This window comes from Argiope bruennichi, chromosome 3 (assembly GCF_947563725.1).
Source record: "Argiope bruennichi chromosome 3, qqArgBrue1.1, whole genome shotgun sequence".
Taxonomy (NCBI): domain Eukaryota; kingdom Metazoa; phylum Arthropoda; class Arachnida; order Araneae; family Araneidae; genus Argiope; species Argiope bruennichi.
This window is the reverse complement of record NC_079153.1, coordinates 104,274,414-104,301,909: the sequence shown is the minus strand read 5'-3', so window position 1 is coordinate 104,301,909 and position 27,496 is coordinate 104,274,414. Positions and strand designations below refer to the sequence as shown.

Below are 27,496 nucleotides of genomic sequence, written 5' to 3'. Positions count from 1 at the left end.
GTTTTTTAAGTAGTTTTTTTTTAACCTTTTTCAATGATTTAAATTATTTTTAGGTTAGTTGCATGCTTTTGTAATTAAATTGTATTTATGTTAGTTATATATTTTTTGTATATGCTTATAGTTTTAAGTACATCGTTTTTTAAGTGGTTTTTTTAAACCTTTTTTCGGCCGCTTATTTTAAACGATTCATTTTATTTTCTTAGTGTTTGATGCATTTAAAATTAAACATTGTTAATTAATCGATCGGTTCATGATGAATCTGAGAACATTTTGTTGGCAAATTCTTCAGATATTACATAAATTAAGAAAGATATTCTTTAGTGTCCATAAAGTTTAAACGCTCAGTGACTCTATTATCAGTAATCATATTATTAAAAAAAATGCTTTGTTTCAGTAAAAAATATTATTATGTTAATCGCAAATTAATCATTTACATTTTAATTTGAAGCATAAATTCTACGAGAGGTAACAGAAAATTAGAGAGATACATATTACGTTATGACTGAAGGCCTTTATAATATTATGAGTGAATTATATGACTATCAAAATTTGAGGTTTTAAAATATTTTGCTGAAGAATCTATTAAAGTTGGAATTGCGTAAAATATTTAATGGTACGACGGGAGTTTAACCCCCTGCTTTGCGCAATTTTTAAAAATCGCCAACAACGGCCTTGCGAAATGTTCAAAAGCAAAGAAGCAGATGTTCAATTATAGTGCATAATAAAGATTGCCAGCTTTGGCGCGTTATCGCAACTTGGCGAAGAAGGGGGTTAAACTCTTGTTCAACCTATTTAATTATTAAAATTTAAACGAACATTAAGATTGGCGAACGGGCTGGTCGCCAAATGCGGCTAGTACTTAATAAAACAACGTAAGAAGGCTTGTGTGGCTTTTGTAATAAATGTATGAAGAGTAAAAGATAGTTTACAATTAGAATATTTAAAACATTTTTTATTAAATTAATCATTTCTATGCTTGGTATCTCTGATCATGGGTGAACTTTATTATACTATCTTAAATTTATTGAAATATGAAAAATGAGGGGGGGGGAATGACATCTTATATTTTTATAAGTAAATGTTATATTCTCAGAAATGTAACACTTTTGTTTTTTAAAGCATTAGTGATTGGGTATCAAAAATGTTGCCTTTTTTATTTCAAGTATTCCGCATTGTAATCTGCTCAGTTTTTCAAAAATAACTTATCTTACTTTCTTATTTTATTATTACTAAATTACTAATCCTATAAATTTATACAAATGATCAAAATAACCCATTTTTCTTCATCTTCTTTATAAACGTGTGCTATCGAAAGACATACTTTCCGTTTTCTAACCGATCTTAGATGTATCATTTTGTAAATCAAAGCAGCACTTAGTAAAAAGTAATAGAAGAATTTAAAATAAAAAATGTAAAGAAATTCAGTTTATGAGTAGTTTATAAACTTGTTATCTTTCATTAAATAATTTACAATTTGTTTTTATTAGAAGGTACTTTTAGTAACAAAATTATAAAATTTTATTTTTTCTTTGAAATAATAAAATTTTATAAATTCCAGTTTTAGCAAATTCTGATGATAATGTTTTCTCTAATGCCAATTTCCTTTTGTATATAATAGACATATATGAAAAAGGACCTTTTTTCCTACAAGAAGATAGGAGAATCGTAAAATGATTAAATTTCTTGCTTCAAAAAAATTCACTGAATTATTACATCGAGTTTGACATTCTTTTGTCAAAAATGGTAAAAAACTAAAAGTAATTCCGAAAGAGATCGAAAGGTAACTGCACTTTAAAGTTGTACAATCATCAAAACGGTGACAGTTCACATGTATCTATTCAAGTATTGATCAGAATGAACAATGACTGTCACGATATACTTCGATTTTCGCAGTAATATGTGTACTTTGACATTATTCTTTGAAATTAGTCTGTTTGGTCAGTTTATCTAGCCATTTTAAATTTCATCAACTTGAAATTTAAAAAGACCATGAACTGAAAATTATAAAGATTGGAAATAGTTATTTAGAAATTAAAACTTTCCTCTGTTTTTTCATTTCATTTTGGTAATATTAATCTTGATTGAATAAAATTCATTTATATTTATTTCATAAAATAAAAAGTGTGATATAGCGTTTGATTGATAGCTTTCATGTTTATTTAATTTAATTTAAATTTTAAGTTCAGTTTTTGCCTCAAAAACAGAATAGATTTTAAAAACTTTTGGTGTAATTTCTCAAAATATTAATAATTTTTCCATTCCGAAAAAAAATAAATTATGAGATTAAATTTATATTTTTTATTAACATTTTTTTTGTTTTTAGTTTTAGTTTCTAAAATAGATTCAAATCTTCTGAAATTAGGTGCCAAAGGAAGAATGTTTAACTTCGTTGCCTAAAATTTAACAAAAAGATAACAGCGCTTGATATATAAAATGTGAGATCAAAAGAATTTTTTTAAAAAATGTACTCTCATTTTAAAGATTTCATGCCCAGTTGCATATTTCCTATAAAAACTCTGATTCGTTTTTCGTATTATCTTAGAAAATGAATGGAAGAATTATAACTCTGCTGTTTCTGAACATAATAAAGATGTAACGACTTAAAATCTGAAACTTCATTTGAACACTACAATTAAAAAAATCCAGACATCATGAAATAAGAGGTAATCTTTTATTTATTTATTAATTTGAAGCCTGTTTATTATTTTTTATTACTCCTGTGCATGTGTGTGTGTGTGTGTATGTGTGTGTGTGTTTATTTTTAGAAGCCTGTTTATTATTTTTGATTACTCCTGTGAATGTGTGTGTGTGTGTGTGTTTATTTTTAGAAGCCTGTTTATTATTTTTTATTACTCCTGTGAATGTGTGTGTGTGTGTGTGTGTGTGTGTGTGTGTGTGTGTGTGTGTGTGTGTGTGTGTGTGTGTGTTTGTGTGTTTATTTTTAGAAGCCTGTTTATTATTTTTTATTACTCCTGTGAATGTGTGTGTGTGTGTGTGTGTGTTTGTGTGTTTATTTTTAGAAGCCTGTTTATTATTTTTTATTACTCCTGTGAATGTGTGTGTGTGTGTGTGTGTGTGTGTGTGTGTGTGTGTGTGTGTGTTTGTGTGTTTATTTTTAGAAGCCTGTTTATTATTTTTTATTACTCCTGTGAATGTGTGTGTATGTGTGTGTGTGTTTATTTTTAGAAGCCTGTTTATTATTTTTTATTACTCCTGTGAATGTGTGTGTGTGTGTGTGTGTGTGTGTGTGTGTGTGTGTGTGTGTGTGTGTGTTTGTGTGTTTATTTTTAGAAGCCTGTTTATTATTTTTTATTACTCCTGTGAATGTGTGTGTGTGTGTGTGTGTGTGTGTGTGTGTGTGTGTGTGTGTGTGTGTGTGTGTGTGTGTGTGTGTGTGTGTGTGTGTGTGTGTGTGTGTGTGTGTGTGTGTGTGTGTGTTCATAATACAAGCATCAAGATCATAAACATCGATACAATCAATCAAAACATCTGTTTACGTTTTTCATATCTGAAAGAGTATTCAATAATGTGAGATGTAAAAAAGAATAAAGATTCTTTTTATTGAGAATATTTGGAAATAATTATTGACTTGTAACAGCATATTCAGTTTTGAAGGAGGATGCTTTGACGATTTAAATCATATCTTTATTCATCTCAAGATCAAATAAAAATTTAATTAAACTTCTTCATTTGTAAAATAGAATAAAAAATTTAACAAAATTGTTTCAAATAAATCATAAAATTCTTGGATGATAATGCTAGAGAAGACCACAGTAATATATGAGCTCTTTTATTTTTAAACATTTGCTAATTTTAAAAATCTACATTTTTATGGATATAGAGCCGGTATCTTTATATTTTTGCCTTCTTTTTACACAATAATTAATATATAAACCACCATATCTCTTCTTGTTATTCGATAATATTTGTGGATAAATAATAAACACAAACAATGGACTTCTATATTTTGCTGCAGGGTTCACTCAGTTGCCCTTAGTCTTACTGTTGTGCTTCTTTACACATGTACTGGTGCTGCGATCACATTTAAGGCCATAATCACACATTGGTTCACTGTTTGTGACGCCTTTATTGGCAGGGTATCCTCCATATTTGATGTTAGGATTACAAGTCTCTCCTTCACCTTAAAAGAAAGTTACATAAGATCTTAATATTATCATCAAAAAGTAATTTTGTAATAAAAAAGTCACATAGTCTCTTTTACTTATGTAATTAGAATTTATTATTAATTTGTATTAATTTGAATTAATTTGTACTAATTTTTTGTATTAATTTGAATTTATTATTAATTTCGAGTTTTTATATTGTTAATGCTTAAAAACTGTGATTCGTTATAATCATTAAAATCAATAACGATCAGTGAAAATGATAAAAATTGATAAAATTATGATTTAAAGGCATGTTTATAGCGTACCAAATATGGCCAAGTACAATAATGAAATATGCTTGAGGCTTGTTTTAATAGTTTATTTAAATAAGTATTAAATATTATGAACTAGTGATTACATGCGCCTAAAAGGTAAAAAAAATAGTTAAATTCTCGTTTAATCACTATGACGTATCTTAAAAATTGATAATATATTACTATTTCTCTTATTCTTTATGATTTTTCAATATAGCACGTTTCCGCATAAAAGTAAAGTGTGCCCGATGTTTGACAGACAATTATGAAGGAAAATAAAATGTATCAAACAAGAAAATAATAATGCTTGCATGATTCAGAATATGCTAAGATTGACCATGACTGTACAGAAAACGCTGTTACTGTAACGTTTATACGCTATTGGCAAGTAACGGAAAGAAGACTACATATTATTGTGTAATTAGAAGTATAAATAAGTTAAAAGCACTTAATGCATTGATCCACATCAAAACGTATGCTGCCTCAATGCTTACGTATGCTGCTTACCTAACGTACAGTCTCTTGAATCATTATTATTCGTTTAAACAACAAAATATATGGGATTCTTTTGCTTGAGAAAAACTATTATAAGGCTTCGTATTGAACCAAAATATCATTTTTAGAATATAGAGTTGCATTTTTGATGTTCAAATTATTTAAAAAAATGTTATTTGAGAGAAATACTCAAAAAGGGGATAAATATTTTAAATGAACGCTCAAAACAAACAACATACAGAAAACCATTTATTTAAAACAGCATATTTCGATGGTTAAAGGCATGCGTCTAATTAAACAGTTTATAGATTTAATTTATATGACCTACTTATAATTTGTGTTCCACTTATATTTAGTAAACTTTCTATTCTCGGAAATGCACAGACGATTGTACAAACAAATAAAGTTTACAGAGCAGACGATTTGTATTTTTATATTAAAAATAGCATCTTCTAGAACTCTTATCGCTATCTTTAATTCAATCCATTCAAAATGACCCCATAAATTTGGTTTATATGTCGTACTTATGTTTATGTTTAACTTATATTGAACAACCATTACCAAAAACAGCAAGTATATTTTGTAAGATTAAGCTGAAAGAACAGAAAATCTTCAGTTTAATATAAAAATATAATATGAGCACTGTATTAACATTATGATATAATCACTTACGTTTTTTTAGTTATATTAAAATCTCTTGTATACATATAAATATATAAAAGTATTGTTATCATTTTTCAACATATTGTTAATCTGTTGTGCTGTATCCCATCCCGGTTAGTTAAATCACTGGAAAGACCGTTTTACGATCAGCTCTGTTGGATGCTGCATCAGCGTTCTCAGAGCTTGGCGGTAAACTTGGCCACCATTTGGCGACTTGGCGACGAATTTGTCGACTTTGGCAAAAAAAAAAGATATTATTGGAATCTTCTAGAATTTTGATGATAAAGCCAATAAAAACGAGATATCCCTGATTGATCCAGAATCTTATCCACCCAATTCCAGGAACTATAACCGGCCGGCAGTCTCTAGTTGAAGTCAGTCGTGTATTGAGTCGTGTGCAGAATCATGGAAAGAGCCAATAGCGAATAGTTGGATCAGTCCAGCGAAGAGTTAGCGTTGTATAAAGCTCAAGCGATGTCTGAACTTAACTGTGTCCCAAGTCCTGATGTTTATTTTAGAACCAGCATCGAGTCATGTGAGTAGTAGACAGTCGTGTAGTAGTGAATCGGCAGTTAGATACAGCTAAAATGGAGAATTTAAAATACAGAAAGGGTACATAGACAAATACAGGAGATACAGAAAGTGGAGAATTGCAGGCGTTTGGACAGATGGTAGAGAGTAGTTACGAAGATTCCCTCAGTCCTGCTGAATCCTGTCTGGCTGCTTTATATGCTGTGGTTGTTATTAACACCGATTATTACTTGTTAGCTAATGTTTGCCGTAGTGGGCTGCTGTGTGTTGTCTGTGTTTGTCTCGGTTGTATATTTGTTGTCTGCGTGTTCTTGTCTTAGTGTTTAATAAAAGTCGTTGTTTGATATTGAGTCCTGTCGATTGTCTTCCTTCATCAAGTAACAAATCGAAAGAACCCCAGAATTCCTTAACAATATATTCAAGATTAATAACAATATTTTTAAATTCTTTAATTTTCGAAAAATTATTTCTCATTTTCATTTGATTTGATTTGATAATTTTTTTTATTCAATAATCATTTATTACTACCCATTTTTTATTTATTTTTGCATTGCCTCGATTCTTTCTGTATATTATAATTGTAAGGAGAGCAATAATAATATTTTAATGCATCGAGTTTTATCATTAAAGAAATGTAAATACAAAGCTTCATTACTAAATATTAACCAATATCATTAAACTGCTCAACAAAAAAAAAACTGCAAGCAACACAAAATTTGTTAACTATTTAGAGATAACTTACTTAGAGCTTTAACACAATTGTTGCAACACCCACAAAAGCCTCCTCCGATTTTCACTCTGTACCCTGGTGGACAAGTGGTCGTACCGCATTGAAAAGACAAGCAAGTTGACAATCTGCACAACACCGCATCAGCGACAGTCATACAACCAATAATCAGAATCAGTTCTTTGATCATTATGATTTTGATCTGAAAAGTGATACAAATTCATTATAAATGAAAATGTATGAATTTAGTTACATAGCAGAAGTTCCGAGAATCTCGATGTGTGAAAAAAAATATTATGGGGGGGGGGGGTATTCCCTAATTATGTTATATAATTCTTCAGAAAATTTTAATCCATTCTTTTTTTTTTATCTAATTTGTAAAATGTATAAATTTCTAAGTAAGACTCTAGACATTCTGTATCATTCCTCGACCAATTTCAATGATCTAAATTTTAAATGCCAATAAGTTTACTAAACCCTTAACACGCTATTATTTTTTTAATACATTTAATACATTGTGTAAACTGTCAAGTAAGTTCAAAATTTCGATGTTAACTCTGGAAAGAAGTAAACTAGTCTAGATTTTTTCCCATAATGCATATGTCTTCTGAGACAAAATTTTATTCCATAAGGATTATTTTTTGGGTTAATATGAAACTATTGATATTATATTTCCGTGGTTTAAACCTCTGTATTATTTTGTTTTTAATTTTCATATTCATTGTTTTATTTTGTAAATATTAAGTAATAATTTGTATGTTTTAAAGATTTCAAAACTGTGTATTTCGATTGTGCATAAAATTGCATTTAAACTTAAGTGGCTCGAATTTTCAGAAAAATTTCTGACAAACAATCCTTTCAAATTGAAATGTCTAATTGTTTTTTTTTCCTTAAAAAATTTATGTTAACATAGTGGACTTAGAAAATCAATCTAATAATTGCGGTCTTTTTACCCCACATTCCCTTGATATCAGTGACAACTATTGTCGCAAACTTGGTATCTTGCTTTGTAAAAGTTCTTGCCTTATAAGGTGAGATCGGTTACAACGCCGCTTGGCGACAAAAAACGAAATTAATTTTCCTATCTTGGAAACTTTACAAGAAACTGGGGGAAATCCTATGATAAAATTGTGGAGAAATTTCGATTTAATACAAATAGACATCTTGAAAACTTTAATGCTAAGATCAATTGTCATTATTAATATTATTATACATCTTGCTTACATGAGTTAAATATCTAATACATATTAACCAGTTAACTGCGGGATTTATTTTTCTCAAGCTCCTTTTAAAAAAAATCAAGTGATATCGCATGCACACGTCGAACGCAAAATAGTACAAATGATTTCATAGCAAATTTTGTAAAAAAAGATATAGTGAAGTCAATGAGATTTCATTAATTTAGATAAAAAATTATACATCGACTGCGTCAAAATGAAGATTTGGGTTGACATGTGCACACGTCGAACGCACATAAACTGTTAATTCTGATACAGCAGTGTCTTTGTAATTCTGTTTATCCACCGGCTTGAACAACAATATTTAAATGCTGTCTATGTATATTATTTTATTTTGGCAAATTAGTAATTACAAAAGTAAGTAAGTAATCACAAAAAAGTAATATCATTTTAAGTAAATAATTTAAAGTAATTTCAAAGCAAGGAATTAAAAAAGCGACATTTTTTTTTCTAATGGAAACATCTAAATTTCGATAATTAGTATCGCATTTGCATATTAATAAAGAATTATTCCACCTGAAATACAAGAGATGTTAATTTTACAGAAAATGTAATGAACAATCGACTTCTGATTGCATCTCTTATTCCTTATCTCCCTTACTTTATCTTTTAAGTTATTAAACATTGTCGAAATTAAAATATTTCTGGTTTGCTACATACGACACCATAGTTGTTCTACAACTTTCTTTTTGATTGTAATGCTATTTTACTTTGATTTTGTTCACTCTATAACTGCTTATAGTGGTGTAAAATAGAAAGAAGCATAACATTTCATTAACGTAAACATGAGAATTTTAGGCAGTGTAAACCCTGCAAATTAGAAAGAACCAAAAGAAAAGAAAAACTATAAATGATAGGAAATCGCCAAAAACGACAATATAATTTTAAGTTACTCTGTATATTATTTAAATGCACCTATACAACTGCAATGCACACAACAAAATCGGCAAGAGTATTCTCTCACTGATCTTATACTTGCAATGAACCATAAAAGGCTACTCCAACCCCATACTAAGACATACGGATTTATCTGATTGACCGAAACGCCGCGGCAGCAAAACTGGGGGAAATTATGAATGAATCCTAAGTGCCATCACCGGTCATGGTACAACCCATCCCACGGGGAGCACATCCCGTCATCGGTAGAGGCAACCGACTCCCCATGATTTCTGTACCCACCAGAGTGGATAGAATCAACCACCATAAAGGAAACGACTCATCTTCATCTCTGAGATGCTCCCTCCCCCCCCCCGGACGGGGGGAGTGTTTAGTTGGTGAAATGAATTTGAATGATGAAAAGAATAGAAAAAAAGCACTTGGAGACTCTTTCCATTTTCTGATTTTCTTCAAAATTTACTCTCGATGTGCAATTTTGCTTTCGAGGTCACAAGTGAAATTCATTTTTAAGAATCGTATATGTTCGAATTATCTCATACATATTCAAATTAACAGACAGTCAATTCATAAGCGAATTTCATCCGCAATTCGATTGAAGGTCTAAAATTCTGAAGAGGGAATCACATGCGTTGCCTTTTTCAGTTGATGAATTTAAATACTCATGGATAGATACTTAATCTTTCCATTAAAGGATTTTGTTTAGGTTTAATCAACTGATCTACAGTTTTAGTTTAAGGCAACATGCAAATTTCATTTATCTAATTGATCCTGTTCTTATTTGGTTTTCAGATATAATTTAAAGAAAGGATCTTTGTCGAAGAGTAGAAAAGTTTAAAATATAAAAGTTTCGTTAAAATTTAAGGCTGAATTTTTTTACTATTATTATACTTCTCTTTTCATATTTCGATAAAATGAGATAAAATAATATTTTTTCTCAAGAAGTTAGGTATAAAAAATTCATCCGTAAAGTTTATTACTGCGTAACTTTCACAGTTCATAATTTGTGGGTATTGCGCTATGATTTTCACCTTGAACCTCACAGGAAGAAAAATATTCAAGGTAAAACCATAGAGAAGTTATAAAAATGAGCTTATCGCGTGTCTGATAAAAGGCTCACCCTCTTATCATTTATTCATGGTTGGAGATAGCTCATTAAGTGTGTTCTCCTGGGAGCCTTACAATATGTCCGTCGTGTAAGACATCATCCTTGAAATTCAAACAAAGACAAGAAGAAGAAAAAAAAAATTCTAGACAAAGCTTAAAATATCCCCCTATTTCCATAAAGAGATGTCGTGAAATAAAACAATAACTTAGGAAGCAATTTGGTTAATTTTAGTTCCCAAGTAAAGATTTAATTGCGAACTTCTTGTACTAAGTATGATGTAGAGTTTTGCTCGGTGATGTAATAATGCAGTTATATAACTAATGATCAATAATTTATTTGTAAAAAGGATTTTTAAGGACCATTAAAATCGTAAAAGATTCAAAGAATTTTTACGTGTTTTTATGACACTCAAAAATATTATATTGTTTGTTTATTAATGTAATTGAAAAGTGAAGTGATATTTCGAACATTTCATAATTCCTGCGGCCATAGAATGCAAAGGAATTAATTTTTTCTATTCAATTACATCAATAATACGATTTTTTTACATATGTATATGTTGTAAAATTTCATTAATTCATGCAATGATACATATTTCAGTAAGAAAAATATAATTGTTGAAATAAATTTGATAAAAACTATTTTTAATCCATTTAAAAAGATAAAATTTAATATTTACATTTATTTATATCAAGATATTTTAACGTCATTCTTATTTTAGTATGTTGGAAACATTATATCTTTTTCTGAACACGGATTTCCATACACATACTCTTAAATAAAATTATTCAACGAAGTCATTCAATGGATTAATTATCAAATAATTAATCAATTAATCAAATTCATTGAATTAGTATGAACTGTCTACACAGAGTAATTTAAAGCTTAAATTTCAGTAGATGTTCTTAAAATTATTTTTGAATAAATAAAATTAAGATGTCTAAAAATTATTATACCAAAAAAATTAAAAAACTTATTAAAACTTTATTTAACAAACTTTTTTATAGCTAGATATTTAAAAGAATTTTGAAATTTTGTAGAATATCAAGTAAATAAAAATAAGCTTCCATTACAATGAAATCCTTCGTTGTCCTTCCAATAAAATGCATTCAAAAAATTGATATGGGGACATTTAAATCTCAAAGGCTACCTAATAAAAAATATATTCCAGTCGAAAATTGATTAGAAATTATAAATAACACAGAAGACGTGTTAATATTCCAAAAATAGGATAATGAACTTAGCACGTTAAAACAGGCTTTTTTAGTGAACGAACCTATTTATTGTTGTTTTAAAGCTCCCGATTAACACTGCGTTATTGATGATAGTCGTGAAAATAATAAATGAACTGAACGATATTTGGTTCTAAAATACTTTATTATTATTATTATTCATTTAAAGCTTTCCTGTGCACAAGAAATTTATAGAAATTATAATTTTCATATGTATAAACTAATATAATTTAATTAACAGAAGCATAATTTTCAATTTAATGCAAATTTAATTTTAATGTGCTGAAATTTTACTGTTTATTTACCAGAAAATGATATTTTTATATATTAATGCAAAAATTACTGCCACTTAACTTATCTAATAGAATGAAAATCATGCATCTTATAGATCTCAATTAAAGGTTTATTGTAAAGTTGTTGTTGCTTTTTCTATTGAAATCATAATAAATGCATCACAAATGTTATAAATATCTTATGAATTCAAAAAAGTTTACGAAGAATGGCATTTCTTACTTAACTGATGTATATTCTTCTTACGAGGCATAAGATTGATATTTTCATCCTTCGAACCTTCCTTAAAAGCATTTGAAAATTGTTCGTGAAATATTGGGATCTTAACTAAGTTCATGGTCCATTCGAAGAAAAAATAATTAAGGAAATCTTGAATTTTAAATTTGTGATTTTCATTTAGCAAATATTGTATTGTTTATCAAGTTAGCTGCCGCGTGACACGCTTGTGATACATACTTACAATATAATCCGAGAGATCTTTATTTATTGCATTTAAGAAATGGAAAAGAAGGGGTCATTTAACTAAATAAATTATCCGAATTACAAGTTAAGAACATCAAAGACATCAAATAAGCTAAAATCTGAATAATTTAGAACATTATTTTTTGTTTTATTCTATTAAAACCTGATATTCCTATATTCTGCTCTTTTAAGATATCTATTATCTTCCAAAAATTTCAATGATATAATTTTATTACTGAAAGTTGCTGCTTATGCCAGCTGCTGTTTAAAAGCTTGCTCTTTTGTTATACTTCCAAAAAAATGAAATAAAAAGAATATGTAAATGTTTATCTTTATTTATATTTGTTAACAATGTTAGTATTTAATTTATCATATACTACAAGGAGGAAGAAATGCTTAGAACTATTTAGGTCGAATATTATTGTCTGATAGGCAATGATCAGACAAAAAACTTCGATTGATATAAAATTCAATTTATAATGCTACACATGCCTATACATTTCTCAAATTCTTTCTCATGTTAAAAGGAATTATCAACTATACACCCTTAAATTCCTTTAAATTTGCTATCGATAACATAAATAATATTAATACTTGATATCATACATGCTATTTCATGAAGAATATGTAAAAGTCATTTTTTTACTAATATCTTTAAAGAAAGAAAGAGCAGATGCTTATATTCTGTACACATTAAATTATCAAACTCTTTAATCAAAAAAGAGCATTCATAAAATAAATAAAACAGGTTTTTTTTATTTATTTTACAATATAGCCTTCTTCGAAATGCATTATCATTCTCCTTGGCCACAAAAACATATTTGGCGACGTTCCAGATACATGCGTAATATGACAAAAGCCACGATAAAACCAAAAGAAATCGCCTTCAAATCGTCACGCAAGCTCGCGAGACAGGGGCCGTGCGATAAACAACACTCTGTCGACGACCGAAAACTCATTGGTCATTGGAGGGGGGGGGGGGGCAGATCGAGAATTATGGTCAATCGGTCGAATTTCGAAACGATCGACTGGAAAGAAAGCTTTTTCTGAGAGATAGCTCCACCGAGATCGATGGCCAACTGGTTGTCTCCTTGGAGACGCCGAAGAAGTGGCTCTCAAACAAAAAGTGAGTTCCGGGACCCCTTCATTTGTATAATCCGGCTCAATGGTCCGGGAAGACATGGGGAGTCGTCAGCAGCAGCAGCAACAACAGCAACGGATGAAAGAAATGCGCAACAGGATGCCGGACATTGAGAATGTCAGAGTGGCCGTCAGAGTGAGGCCTTTCGTATCCTTCATTATTTAATTTAGTTTCCATCTAATTACTACTTAATTTAATTAGTGATAAACAATGAATTTTATGTACCGGAGAGAAATGTATTTAAATAATTAATAATTGCATCCATTAATAATTCCGTAGTCTAATAATTATATTTCATAAAGAAAAAATGTATAAGTTATTTTATTTTTTCTAATTACATCTATTTTAGTCAGGAATTAAATAAGAATATATAAAAAGAATTTGGTATTAAATTTTTTTTAATTAAAATTGCCCTTTACTATCTCTAATTTTTTTTCTTCCGGGGATGAAATAAAATGAATATTTTCTAAATGTACAAATCATAGTTACAAATTTTAATAAAATATACATACGACTGAATGTATTAGTATTTATTACGATTTTGAGAATTTTTGATTCGAGACGATTTTTGAAATTTTTACAATACAGTATTTCGGAAAAGTCGTAAACAAATGTGATATAATATTTCATCTTTATTTACTAAATTAATTTTTTACCGTCTGAAAGAAAGTTTTTTTTTAAATATTCATTTATGTTTATTTGATTTTTGCATATATTTCGATTTTTCAAAAAATATTCTCTAAAATGTTCGTTTGTATTTTGCTGCCATTGAATCATGAAATTTAGTATACATTAAATTTTACGAAAATTTAACATTTTAAAAATATTTTTAAATAACTACATTTTTTAAATTTTCTAAAACTTATTTTAATTAAGTAAAAAAAATTATTAGATAATTATAAAATGTTCGTGGGTCTTAAATTTTAGTTTTTTTTCCCTTGACTTGCTATTTTTATTATACTCGAAATAGACATGTGTATCATTTTGTAATTTCATTTACTAATACATTATTCATTACTTTTTATTCATTATTTTTCGAAATTAATTTTCATGGGACTTTTGTACTTGCTCACTGATTTTCAGTTTAATTTCTTTTTTTATAAACAAAATTTAGCTTTTAACTCTCAGAATAAAGTTGAAAATCAAAAATGGCATAACGTCTTATTTAGAGTGTAACAAGAATTTATTATAGATATTGTCCCATTTTCTCTAATATTAAGATTAAGTTAAGATTTAAAAGTGATAAATCTAAATAACAAAGAAAATGCTATTTCAAATTTTTACAAAGTATTAAAAATCTACTCTTATGAAACCAAAAATAATAGATTTTAACACTGTTTTGGATTTTTTTCAGAATATATTTTGGAAATAAAATACTGAAATAAAAAATTTTATTGTTTGTAAAATTTTAAGAATTTAAATTTTTTTCAATTCTTTTATAAAAACTTTTATCTTTGTTAATAATTTACCTTGAATATGTTTAAGAAATTTTAAAAGTAAAAGAAAGTGTTGGTTTTGTGGAGAGGCATCGAGTTTCATGGCTTCAAAATTAAATTTCATTGAACAGCCACTGTGTAAGCGAGGGTAATGCTAAATCCTTCGTACTACTTCTGAATAGGATGGAAATATAACTAAAATAACCTCAAAATAAATAATGGCTGTTCAAAAAAATAAATGTAAATTATTTTTCTTTACTTCATGAAGAATATTTGGAAAATTTAAATTTTGCTTACTTAATAGGAAAAAAATATTGTTCAGCTGTTTTTCTCAAATCTTTCAACTTTTTTATTTGTTACTCAAATAATTCTAATTTGTGAAACTTGAAAGAACTCCGATACGTCACATAATGAGAAGAATGAGCTCGCTTGCACGCGATGAGGTTTTATTTTATTATTATAATATTACAAGTTTGGAAGACGATAAGTAGCTTTTGATAAGATGGAGAAAATGTCGGAGCAAAGATAACTCGATATGGATATTAAATATTTTTACAAAAAAGTTACGAAAGCATTTAATTACTTTTTTTAAAAACTAAACATTTATATAACTAACAACGTGTTCACAAAGATGCATTTAATTATCATTTAATTACAATAATAAATTTTATTCAATATTGTCGAAACATATATATATTGTTTCAAATATTAAATGATTCAAAAATATTTTTTAATTCCATTTAATGCATCTTTTAGGTCACTATAAAGCAGAAATTATTACGTGAATGTATATGTTTCGATGGAATTGCTAAACGGAATTCGATGGATTGCTCAAATACCTATTTTTGCAATTAGTTAATTACGAAAATAATTTAATAATTATTATTCCTCATTTCAGAGGTCTGAAATAGTGTTAAAATGCTTGTCATAATTTTTTTTTTCTTTTGAACATATTATTTGAAAGTAAGGATTGTACCTAGTATCGAGTGTAGGAGCACTTTCATAATTTAACATCACGTGTTTACCTCTTGGGAGAAACTATTTTAAAAATCCATTTGTGAAATTAGTTACAATATTTATGATTCCCGGGAAGGTGATAGAATGAACAACTATTTATTATACTTTTCTGCAAGTGTGTGAGATGCATATTAAATGAAATAAATCAATAACAAATTAATGAATTGAGGATAAAAAGAAAATCTACAGAATTTATATAGAATATTCTTTCGAGTAATAATGATAAATATTAAATATTAGATTCGCATATAAATAATTTGTAAATTAATATAAATTATAATATTTCATATATCCCAATTAAAAATTTCGCAAATAAGATTTGGGAAGGCAATACTTATTGCGGTTATTTTTTTTTGTAGTTATAAAATATTTACATTGCTTTTATATTTGTGGAATCTCTGCGGTTCGTAATATACTTACTTATAAAGTGGTTAATGAAAGGAAATTTCAGTACTTATTAAATATGATAGGATTTTTTTCTTACCTTATCCACTTCCTTCATGTTATTTTAAATGATACAAAGTAATATGCTAAATTGTGTTATATTTGGTATGAGTTTCTGGAATTATAAAATGAAATCTTAAGTTTAGCAAAATTTTAACTAAAATTATTATTATTAAAAAAATTATACTTATAATTACTTTTATTTTAAAAAATTGGCATTCTTGTATATTGCAAAATATGGCAATATCTTATACATCCCTCTTAATTAAAAATATATCTTAATCTCATATTCTTTCGAGTAATAATGATAAATATTAAATATTAGATTAGAGAGATTATATTAAATATTAATCTCTTATATTCCTCATTATAAATTTAGAAATTATGAAAGATTTAATTTCCAGTCTGTAAATTAAGTAATTACCGTGCTTTATCTTAGCTCACTACAATTTCATAAAAATGGAGTGAATAAAAAAAAAAATAGTTCAAAAAAATAGCTATAAACATGGTGTCCAGTCTAATTGTTATCAAATTCTCAACAGTTAGAAATAAAAAGATACTTCCAGTTGGAAAAATATTGTAAATGTCAAAAAGAATTGTGGCGTTTGTGTCAATAAATATAAGAATAATAAATTAGGGTGTTTAAATTTTTATCCAGTTCTTTTGTCCAACTAGTCATATTTAGAAAAATATTTTAAGCATACTAATATTTTAAATAAAATGTACCTTCCTTATGAAGTTCTAAAATGTATTATTTTAAATCAATCAATGACCCCTTCGAAAAAGAACCGTGCGAGGTTCAGTCAGTTCAGAGGTTTTAAGTGATCATTAAAAAGATCTAAACTTGTTTAAAATATTGAATTTCAAATTTCAATAACACTGTTACTTTCAATCGCAGAAAATTTGTTGTTATTATTTTTCTTCTATTTTTATTTAAATATTAATGTCTACAATTTATAACGTTATATTCCTCTAAATATGACTAACAAGGCAAAATACCTGTATAAAAGTCCAGAAATTGAAATTTTAAAAAACGTTTCTTTTCGGCTCAAACATTATAAGGTATAATCATTTACATTACGTTTTCTATTAGATGTATGTACCTATCTATATTTAACGGTTTAGAAAATATAAAAAGAACGGAATGGATAATCTGTAAATTTAATTACGTGGTATGCGCTTTCAGTAATTATTATTTTATTAGAATTCTTTGTACTTGTTATCTTTTCTGTTACCTCTACAATATTCATTATTTAATCACGGATGCCAATTCGGATATTTCTTTATTCCTTGTTTAACATTCTTTCTTTCTAGAAATGTTGTTTTTCTTAACTTCTCAATTTCTTAGAGTCAAAGAGAGAAGCAGAGAAACGCGAGAAATATCATTTCCATGTATGAAAAGACAACTTTTCTCAACAACCCAGATTATCCAAGCGAAGAGTCAAAGAAGTTTACTTTTGACTACAGCTACTGGTCTTTCGATGGATTTCGAGAACTAGAGAACGGACTCATCGTTCGAGATGAAAGCCACCCAAATGGTGATAGATACTGTGATCAAGTACGTCCCAGGAATTTCACATTTTCATCTTAATAATTACTTTAGAATTAACATTTTTGTATATTCAAACATACAGATATTGCCATGCAGATTTTTTTGTATTAATGATTTGTTTTAAATTAAAATTAATATATAGTATTGTAAATTAATATATAGTACATAATCTTCTTAATAATCATTAATAAAGAAAGAATTATAATTGTGTGCTATGATTTGATTAAGAAACTGATTTTATAAAATTCTCTTTTAGTAAGCATTATGAACAAAAATATTTTTAATAATATTAGTTAGATACTGATAGACTACTTTATATACACAGTGAGTCTCCCACCAAAGCGAATTTTAAATAATTCAAATAACTTTTTTAACATAATGTTTACTAAAATGTGCCCTACTTCATGTATGATAAGTCATATATGATTAAAAAAGGTACGAGGAATTCGAATCTTTTTATTTTTCTCTTATCCTGATGTAATTAGGAAAAAGGTTTTAAGTTATGTGTAAAATTATGAGTTTATTTAAGAAGTAAGTCCAGAAGTGAGTAAGTCACATTTCTATATAAATAAAAATAAGAAGAAAATTTTTTGCTTATATATACTATTCATTTCAAAATAAACATGTATCCTTAATTTAAATATTTTACATCTTTATTTAACAAATGATTTTAAAATGAAAATGCATTAATCATCTAATTACTTCTATTTTTTTTAATTGTCGGCCTTTACTATATCATTTTTTTAAACGAAAGCAAAAAAAGTGCCAAAAAGAAACTCAATGTTTCATCTTTGAGATTTCTGACCTTCTTATTATTTACTCTGAAACCATTTTATTGATACTACAGGTTAACATGATTTTCTAAAAAATATTTTAAAATGAAATTTGGGTAAATTTACAAAAATTCTTTTTTTTTTCGCCCACATCCATCAACCCACATTCATCAACATTAATAAATTTTGTCCCACATTCATCAACATTAATAAATTTTGTCCCACATTCATCAACATTAATAAATTTTGTCCCACATTCATCAACATTAATAAATTTTGGTGTCTCTATTTTTTATAAAAATAAATTGATGTCGGACGAAGCCAAACAGTATGATGAAATATGCATTCAACTGAAGTAATATAAAAACTTCTTATTGGTCTTAGGACCAAATGAATGAATCATAAAAAAATTAAATCCTATCAATATTAAATAAAAGTATTTTCATGATTAATATAGAGATATTTATTAGACAGGCATTTATTAGCGAAAACTAAATTGTTAAATTTTAGAATTATCTTGCTGCTTTTAATTAGCTTTTTAAATTGTTAAAAATATAAAAATAATGTATAAAACGTTGAAGCAAAATTTAGTTCAAAGCTATACTTTAAAAAAAAAGATTAATTTACTTTTTTATCAATTTTATTCATCTGATGCTCTTTTTTTAATTTTGTAGCTAACGGTGTATAACGATTTAGGAAAAGGTGTACTGCATAATGCATGGGAAGGCTATAATTCTACTCTTTTTGCTTATGGACAAACAAGTTCTGGAAAATCTTGGTCGATAGTTGGATATGGAGTTAATAAAGGTAAGTTTTTCCATAATTATTGAGATTTAAAAATTCATTTTGTGCTCTTGCTGAAATTATTATCGAAATCAATGATAGTTATATTATACAAATAGATAATGTATAATATTTTTATGTTATAAATTGAATCCCTCGTAAAAGAAGTTTAAGAAATTCTAAAAGTAATCAAAATAATAATCTGCATACAAATATAAAAAATTTATCTTTTCTAAACTTAATATCGGTTTGGGACAATAGAGTAGAAGTTAAATTATAACGACTTAATAAAAGAATTTTGAATTGAATCTTAGCCTAGATAATTGAATCCTAGCCTAGATTATACATGTATAGTAATGTCAATATTGTTGAATATTTCGACCATGAAAAGTAGGGAGAAATCCAGGTATGAAAATGTCAAGCATTTCACGATTGCAGTTAAAAACAAGTGTTTGCATTAATTTATTATCATTTAAATATTCGAAAAAAATTAATAGTATTAAAGCTATTATTATATATATTATCAAAATATATTATCTGCAAACAACAATCATGTCTGACTACAATTTATTGAATTTATTTTATTTAATTAGTTTAAAAATAAGGAAAGGCGATTTTTTTTTTGTTGATATCTAAATTTGATTCAGTTTAACCGATAAACAGTTGTCAAAATTGCACTGATTAAATCTATAAAACTGTCATCAAGAATCAGATTATTAGTCCAGAAAGTAATTATAATCATCAATAATCTTCGAATTGAAAGTGGTAAAAGTATTAAAAATATAAAAAGTTGGTTCAAGAAGAACAAAGAATAAAGTTGGGTAGTTTGTATCGTACGTGAAGTAACAAAGAGTATTAAGTACATAAAATGTCATATATGGTATCATATATTGTACGCCAATTCGAGTTTATTTTTCCTTTTTATTGTGCTTGAAGAAATCAGTATTGTATTTTCGGAAATAGGTAATCCAGTTTGAGGAACCGATTTCTTTAAATTAACCAATAACACAATTTTTTTTTACTAACTTATATCTCTAAATTAGTTTATTACATTGTTTTCAAGAAAACGTGCTTCTTTTTTTTTACTTAAAATTATTTTTCTATAATTACACATTAAAAATAGTTTAGAAAGATCAGACTCCGTAATCTCACTATATATAAGCTTTATTTTCTACACGCAAACAAATGTTTATATTTTAAATTTTTTTGAAAATTTAACTTTGAAAAAGCTACGCAGCAACAAATTTTCAACGCATTAGTATAAATGTAAAATTATGAATGTGTTGCTTGTTTTGAAATCTTAAAAAAACCTTTTAAGGAAGAACTAATTGAAAAAAAAAGGTTTAGAAAATATTTCAAACCAATATATGTCTCAATTTTTTGTCAATAAAATTTATTTTATTCAGAGAATTGTTAAAAGAAGTTATTTTTTCTATACAGGGATAGTCCCAATGTTTTGTGAAGATTTATTTAAGAATATTGCTGATAGCAAAGCTGCAGGAGAAAGAATTGAATTTGAGGTAATGTTATCAAACACTTTAGGCCTTTTAATATTGGCTGATAGTGTGCTTTTTCAAATAAATATAAATTTACGAAAAAATAATTCATACATTCATGCTACTTAACAATTTCTCTAAGACTGTTAAACTCTCGGTCTAACAAACATGATAACAAGTAATAATATTTGAAAGTAAAATTCATTAATGCTCGGGTGTTCCAATTTTACAAATATTTGTCTACTACCTCTAAAAACATTGCTTACATGTCATAAAATAATAATGTGTTGGAGACATTTTTTAAATATTTTCATAATACTTAGAGACAAAAAATTCATTTCCTAATAAGTCCTAATATTTGATTCGAAATAATTGACATAAAACCTCGAATCCGATTTAAAATCAATTATAACGAACAAAAAAAAATGCTTGGGATAGGAAAGGTGATAACAGAGAAAATACAATGTGGAATTAAACACTCACATAGCAACTGTTCTTTTTTTATACATATTTATATATAACATTTATATTTTTACTTCAAAATAAATCCACATTTCTACAAAAAATTAAACTTTTTTTGAGATTAAATTTGTACTTATTTTGTACTTAAATTTGCACTTAATTTATTTGAGTTGAATGAACCTTTGAGTTTGCACATTTTTATTTTATTATATAAGAAGTATAAAAAAGTATTTTAATCATCAAAAATTTTTATCTCGAACTTTTGATAAATCCCCAGATCTCCCTGAATTCGAAAAACAAAATTTTGACCTCTTTTCGCTTTACGGATTCAACCCGTTTTCAGACTGGACCACTTTGATTTAGACGGTAGAGCTTGATATATAGGCTTAAGACCCAATTTGTAAATTCCTACGAAATTTTAAAAGAAATGCTAGCTAAAGAAGTATGTCAGTCTGGCTGTTTCAGTATAAGTGGAAAAGATAACTATAAAACTTAAAGAACTATATAAATAAAATTTGGTAGAAAAGTTATGCTTCTAAAATGTAAATTCTTATAAAATTTGGAATCAAATCTATCAAAGCTTTGAAAGTCTATATGTCTGTACGGTTGCATGAATGCAAATCCAATAACTCGTAAATTGAAATTCGGTATGTGATTTTGTGACTATAGCTGTAAATCCGTGTGTAATTTTGGTGCCAATCAATCGGGGAAAACGTGTCCAATTTTCACACTATAGATTCATTAAAAATACTTGATTCGCGCCAAAGATTTATATTTCGTGGCTATTATTTATCTAAGTCAGGCAAAAAAATGCACGGTCTTTTCTAAAGTCTACAATTTTGTGTGAGGGGAAGGGGATAAAATTTTTATTGGAGAGTATACTAGATATTTTTGGGAAACCCACTTCAGCTGATTATTGTAAATCATCCCTCTTGGTGTTGATTATTAACAATCATTTTTTAAATTAAAATTCAGAAAATAATCTAAATAAAGAAATAGTTAAGAAATTTTATTTCGAGCTCATATTTATTTATAAGTTTTAATTGATATAATTGCAGGTACGCTTCAGTATGTTAGAAATATATAATGAAATTGTGAGGGATTTGATCAACATTAGTAGCAGTACAAAGAAAAGAGGTCTCAAAGTTAGAGAACATCCTACTAAAGGATTTTTTGGTAAGTAATTCAAAATGTGAAATGTAATATTTCAGACTAGGCTTGTATGTAAAAACTCTTCCATCTCCTCAAACCAAAAGATTCTAAAGCTTTAATGTTTTGTCAAATATAAAAATTAAATAAATATTCTTTAATAAGCAAGAAAAAACAATATTTTCATTCAAAGCATATTCTTGCAATATATAAGCTGTTTCTCTAATATTTTACATTAGTTTTATCTTAGATTTTAATGCACCAAAAATAAAATCCTTATTTAAATAAATCTAACAAATATTCACCATCATTTTAACTTTCAAGAAACAAATTTCTTGTTTTTTCTACTGCTTCCTTCAGTTTTAAAATTAATGTTCACTCAATTATTTTAATTTGTTTAATTATTTGAATTTTTTATTCGCTAACTAACATACGAAACTGACGAACATTTTCTATTGGAAAATGTTTATGAATATCTTAGATTTCTCTTAGAAAAAAATGAATTCCCATTGATATTCAATTACATTTTCGTTTCTAACGTTTTCCGATACATCTAAAAAAATTATAATTTTTGATTAAATTAATAATGCATTATAATATATATTTGATGCTATATTAGATATTTTTCTTCTTGGATTCTTAGATTCCCATAAAACTTCTCAAACTCTTTGAAAAATGCATCACGATGAAAGTTATATATATTTTGAAATATTTACAAGATGATTAATAAAATGTTTCATTTAATTTATTTTAAAATAAAATATAATTATATTAATAAAATACTAAATAAGCATTTAAGCTTCAGTTTAAGAAATTTTAATAAATAAAACGGATTTTACAATAAACTTCTATAATTTTTTCTCTGAGTTCTAATGCTCACTTAAACAGATTATATAGATTATTCAAAGCAATTACTTTCATTTCAAATGGCTATAATGTCCTTGTAAGCAAAGGGAGGAAAAAGAGATTTTCAATACAAATACGTAAAGAAGTGTAAAGTTCTGCTTGACCATGTAATAATTTCTTTAAATGAATTCTATTGGCAACACAAACAATATATAAGAAATAATCATCCATTTCTCTCCTATGCGATTAATTCTCTAGGTGTATTTTTACTTAATTTTCTACTATGCGCAAAAAAAGTTGTAGACATAATTCAAGGCATATTCCGTTGAAATAAACACATAAGAATTGATTTCATGAAACTTAAGATACCAAATGTAGAGAATGCATATATTATCAAACATATATTCAAGGTTGTCAACATGTTTCATTTTGTCTGACTTGAAATGGATTGCTGCATTTATTTTATTGTTATGACCAAGAGAAATCAACTAAGTAAATTATTATATCTGCAAGCAATATCTTTAATGCTCATTATTACATAGTTATGCAATAAATAAATCATATTTACAGATTTATTTTAGCATCTTAATTTTTGATGAAAAATATTTAAATAAAAATTTGATTTCAAAGTAAATTTTTATATTTTTTAAGATATCCTAGTTATTTATGTAGATAAATTATACTATATGGTTGTAAAATTATAAAAATATCCGTGCAACATAGACTAAACTTGCCGATTTTCAAGTTTTAAAAATAAAGGCAACTTCACTTTTTTTTAAATAGTACAAACATGAAATGGATTGTACATATTTTACAATTATTCTTTGTATTATGGCTTCTTCATCACGTATGTGTTTGATAAAAATATTTCTTTTCATTACTTTATTTTGGATTTGAGCCGAGGGTCTCAGTTCCACTTTGGTGACCAGTTACAAAGATATTCAAGCTCAACTAGATTTAGGAACGACAAACAGAAGTATAGCATCAACAAATATGAACGCTACCAGCAGGTAATATTTATGATGTGAAAAATAAATGCAAATGTTTTTTTTATTCTGCAAATTTACTAATTTTGTATTCTTTTTTTATCTTTAAGAAAAGAATCAGAACATTTAATTTTAATATTTTATACACTATTTCCTTTTTTTTATGATTGAATGTTATTTTAGCCGAGCTCACACAATAGTCGGAATTACGTTAATACAGAAATCAAGAAATGTCAAAGGACAAGAAACATCTAAAACATCAGTCGTCAATCTTGTTGATTTAGCTGGAAGGTAATTCAGAATAATTTTTTTTAACTTATAATTTTTTGTTTACAATGGCATAATAGTGTGCGTATATCATTCTTCTTAAGCGTTCTCACTTACATAGTATATCGAAACATAAATACCAAATTCCACAAGAGTTTCAAAAAAATATCAAATTCAACAATACTTTTAAGCAAAATATCAAATTCAGCAATAATTTCAAGAAAAATATCAAATTCGACAGTAGTTTTTGTGATTTATATCAAAATATTTCTTTTATTAGTCATTTCTTTAATCATAATATTTTCTGAAGGTTTTAAGTAGCTCAAAGAAGAATAGCTATTAGATAAAAATAATTTTTTATCCTTAATGGCTTGAATGGTTTTAAAAATGCAAAAAATGGATCCAATATATTTATTAATTTAGATGTAATGTTTGCCATTTTTACTTATATGTAATACAGTAACACCATAGTGTAAGTTATTTTAATATAATTCAGCGTTCTGACTTAAATTTCATGGAAAAGTTAAAATGCAATTTCTATATAAAATGATTATGATCAAGATATTACATGAATATTTCTCTTTCTATTGTTTTAAGGCATAAATTTAAATTTAATTATATGTATATTAATGTTCTTATCAATTTTTAAAAATTTATTGGAAAAATAAAATGAAATACGAAAACTAAAAAATATCCATAAAACTTTTTCTATATTTATTAGATATTAAAAAAATATAATTATTAAGCAAACAAAGAAAGTATGCATTGATTTTGTGTTAGTGCTTAAAATTTGTTTTATATTTATTAAAATGTTTTTGAATTATATGCTTACTGATATTCTTATCGTTTTTTAAATTTATTGACAAATGAAATGAAATAGAAAGTTAAAAAATATCCAAACTCTTTTTCAATATTTAGCATATATTAAAAACATTAAATATCACAATTAGACAACCATATAAAGTACATTTCTTCCTTGTTAATTTTTAAAATGTTTTCTCTGATGAAAAATTTATCACTAAAACTTTTTTTAATTTAATCAGTGAACGAGCATCAGCTACTGGAGCTACAGGAGACAGATTGAAAGAAAGTGCAGCAATCAACCAATCTCTTTCGTGTCTTGGAAATTGCATTCACTCATTAGCTGAGAGAGCTACTGGACGCAATATAAGAGGTACGTCCATGTTTTCCATTAAATACGGAACGATTGCAAGCTTATCGGCCATGTTTAATTTTATTCTATACCCTTACAATATTTTCAAATAATTTCTCATAAGATGTAATATCAGGATTTTGTTGCAAAATTCCGAAACGTTAATTTAAACCATTAATTTATCTTTCTACAACAAGAAAAATTTATTTCATATCGTTAATATCTACTTCATCTAATTAAGTACTGAACAGAGTTTTAAGATTTTTAAGATTCGTGGCCAATTGATGTTTTATTAATTTATGAAAGAATGCACCAATGTTTTTAAAATATCACAAATACTACTTCATCAATCATTTTGTTTGAAATATTAACTAAACTAACTTCATTCCCCTTTATATATCCCATGCATTTTTCTTACATCCTCTAAGAATAGCAAAATGATTAAAGAATCGCATAAAAATAAAACATTATAAATAAATCAGATGGTCCCCCTGAAATCTCCTTTCATACTCTCCTTCTTCCAATAGATGTCATATTCCCCTTCTTCCATATAAAATTATAGATTCCTAGCGTGAATCTAGCAATTTTACTAAATCTATTCCGAGAATATGTATTTTGGACGTCTTATCCCGTCCTATTAAGACCAAAATTTGATATGAAATTATAATTAGAGGTACAAGATAATATACAGAATTTCATTAATTTACATGTTTGCGCTTACAAGTATGGAAAAATACAGACCAACAAATTGTCAATCTTTCAACAAATTTAATTCAAAATTTGATACCTATACTTCAGATGTTAATTCCGTGTACTAAATTTTATCTACCATGCATCTAGTCATATCTACCTAGTCATCGACTCCATTTGCATTCGAACAGCCAGACAGACAGATTTCCTGCGAATGGACTTTGTTGAAAATTTGATTTTAAAAAAATACACAAATTAGTTACGACTCACTCCATACGCTGCGTTTCAGTTGACTAATTCAAAGTGTTATCACAGATAGACTGATTAACAAATAGACAAACATAAAGTCAAAACTTTTCTGACTCAGAAAAGTGTGGAAAATGAAGATTCATAAAAGTTTGGACAGTGAAGATTCATAAAAGTCTTGTTCAAAAGTCTTGCTATAATACTTTCTGTATACTTCATATACAAGAATATAAATATTTATTATTTCATATTCATGAAACGCTGAAATATACTTCTTACACATGCAACTTCTGTTTGTTTTATTATCAATACATAATCTTAAAAAAAGTAAATTGATAACAGAATCGCACGAGATAAAATGCATATAATAGATATATTTGTACAGCTGAATAAATAAATACGATTTCATTCCCAAGAACGATAAAGTGTAGATTTATGTTTATCAATTCTTTATAAATCTAAAAAATATTTATGAAATTTGAGTCAGCTTTTGAAGAACAAAAATTGGATACATTATTTCCATGCTAAATATGATCGAAATGATGCATTGGTAATAAAATCTAAACTCTATATCATTACAAGGGTTTATTAATTAATTATTAGATTATCAATAAATAATATTTTTTATAGTTATAAAAATAAAATAAAAGACAATTCATTTTAGTTGGATAGGTTTTCAAATATTTTGTTCATTATTGTCATAATACAGATGAAATGTTGGTGGCTCTATTTATCATTTGAATCGAATTTGCAAACAGTTTCAGAAATAAGATTACTCCAAGAAAAATAACAACTTACAGTTCTGGAAAATCAGAATTTAAGCTCTTTGTTAAAATAAAATTCCAAAAGAATATTTTTAGTTATCAAAATGGATAGAAAAAAATTCGTCTTCACCTTTGAATTTCTGCAAAATATATCTGTTCTAAACTGAAACTGACGTCTTTTGAGACAGAATTCAGAGAAAGAATTTTCGATATGTTGTATCAGCTCGTGT

The 27,496-nt window shown here is 26.9% G+C and overlaps 2 protein-coding genes across 2 annotated transcripts in view; one reads left to right on the top strand and one right to left on the bottom strand.

Moving 5' to 3' along the window:
- Positions 1 to 3,586: 3,586 nt before the first annotated feature.
- Positions 3,587 to 27,496, bottom strand: LOC129962521 (uncharacterized). The gene is made up of 3 exons (XM_056076274.1): positions 27,397 to 27,496; positions 6,852 to 7,038; positions 3,587 to 4,141 (listed from the first exon to the last, which is right to left on the bottom strand). The coding sequence occupies exons 2-3, from the start codon at positions 7,024 to 7,026 to the stop codon at positions 3,984 to 3,986; spliced, it is 333 nt and encodes a 110-aa protein (XP_055932249.1). The 5' UTR covers positions 7,027 to 7,038; positions 27,397 to 27,496; the 3' UTR covers positions 3,587 to 3,983.
- LOC129963305 (kinesin-like protein KIF28) overlaps positions 13,153 to 27,496 on the top strand; it is a 42,955-nt gene continuing 28,611 nt past the window's right edge. Inside the window, exons 1-8 of the mRNA XM_056077593.1 lie at positions 13,153 to 13,349; positions 17,448 to 17,657; positions 19,099 to 19,231; positions 20,648 to 20,727; positions 22,224 to 22,341; positions 24,059 to 24,170; positions 24,330 to 24,437; positions 25,457 to 25,587. Coding sequence (XP_055933568.1) covers positions 13,227 to 13,349; positions 17,448 to 17,657; positions 19,099 to 19,231; positions 20,648 to 20,727; positions 22,224 to 22,341; positions 24,059 to 24,170; positions 24,330 to 24,437; positions 25,457 to 25,587 — 1,015 coding nt within the window. The 5' untranslated portion in view covers positions 13,153 to 13,226. The remainder of the gene's footprint in view (positions 13,350 to 17,447; positions 17,658 to 19,098; positions 19,232 to 20,647; positions 20,728 to 22,223; positions 22,342 to 24,058; positions 24,171 to 24,329; positions 24,438 to 25,456; positions 25,588 to 27,496) is intronic.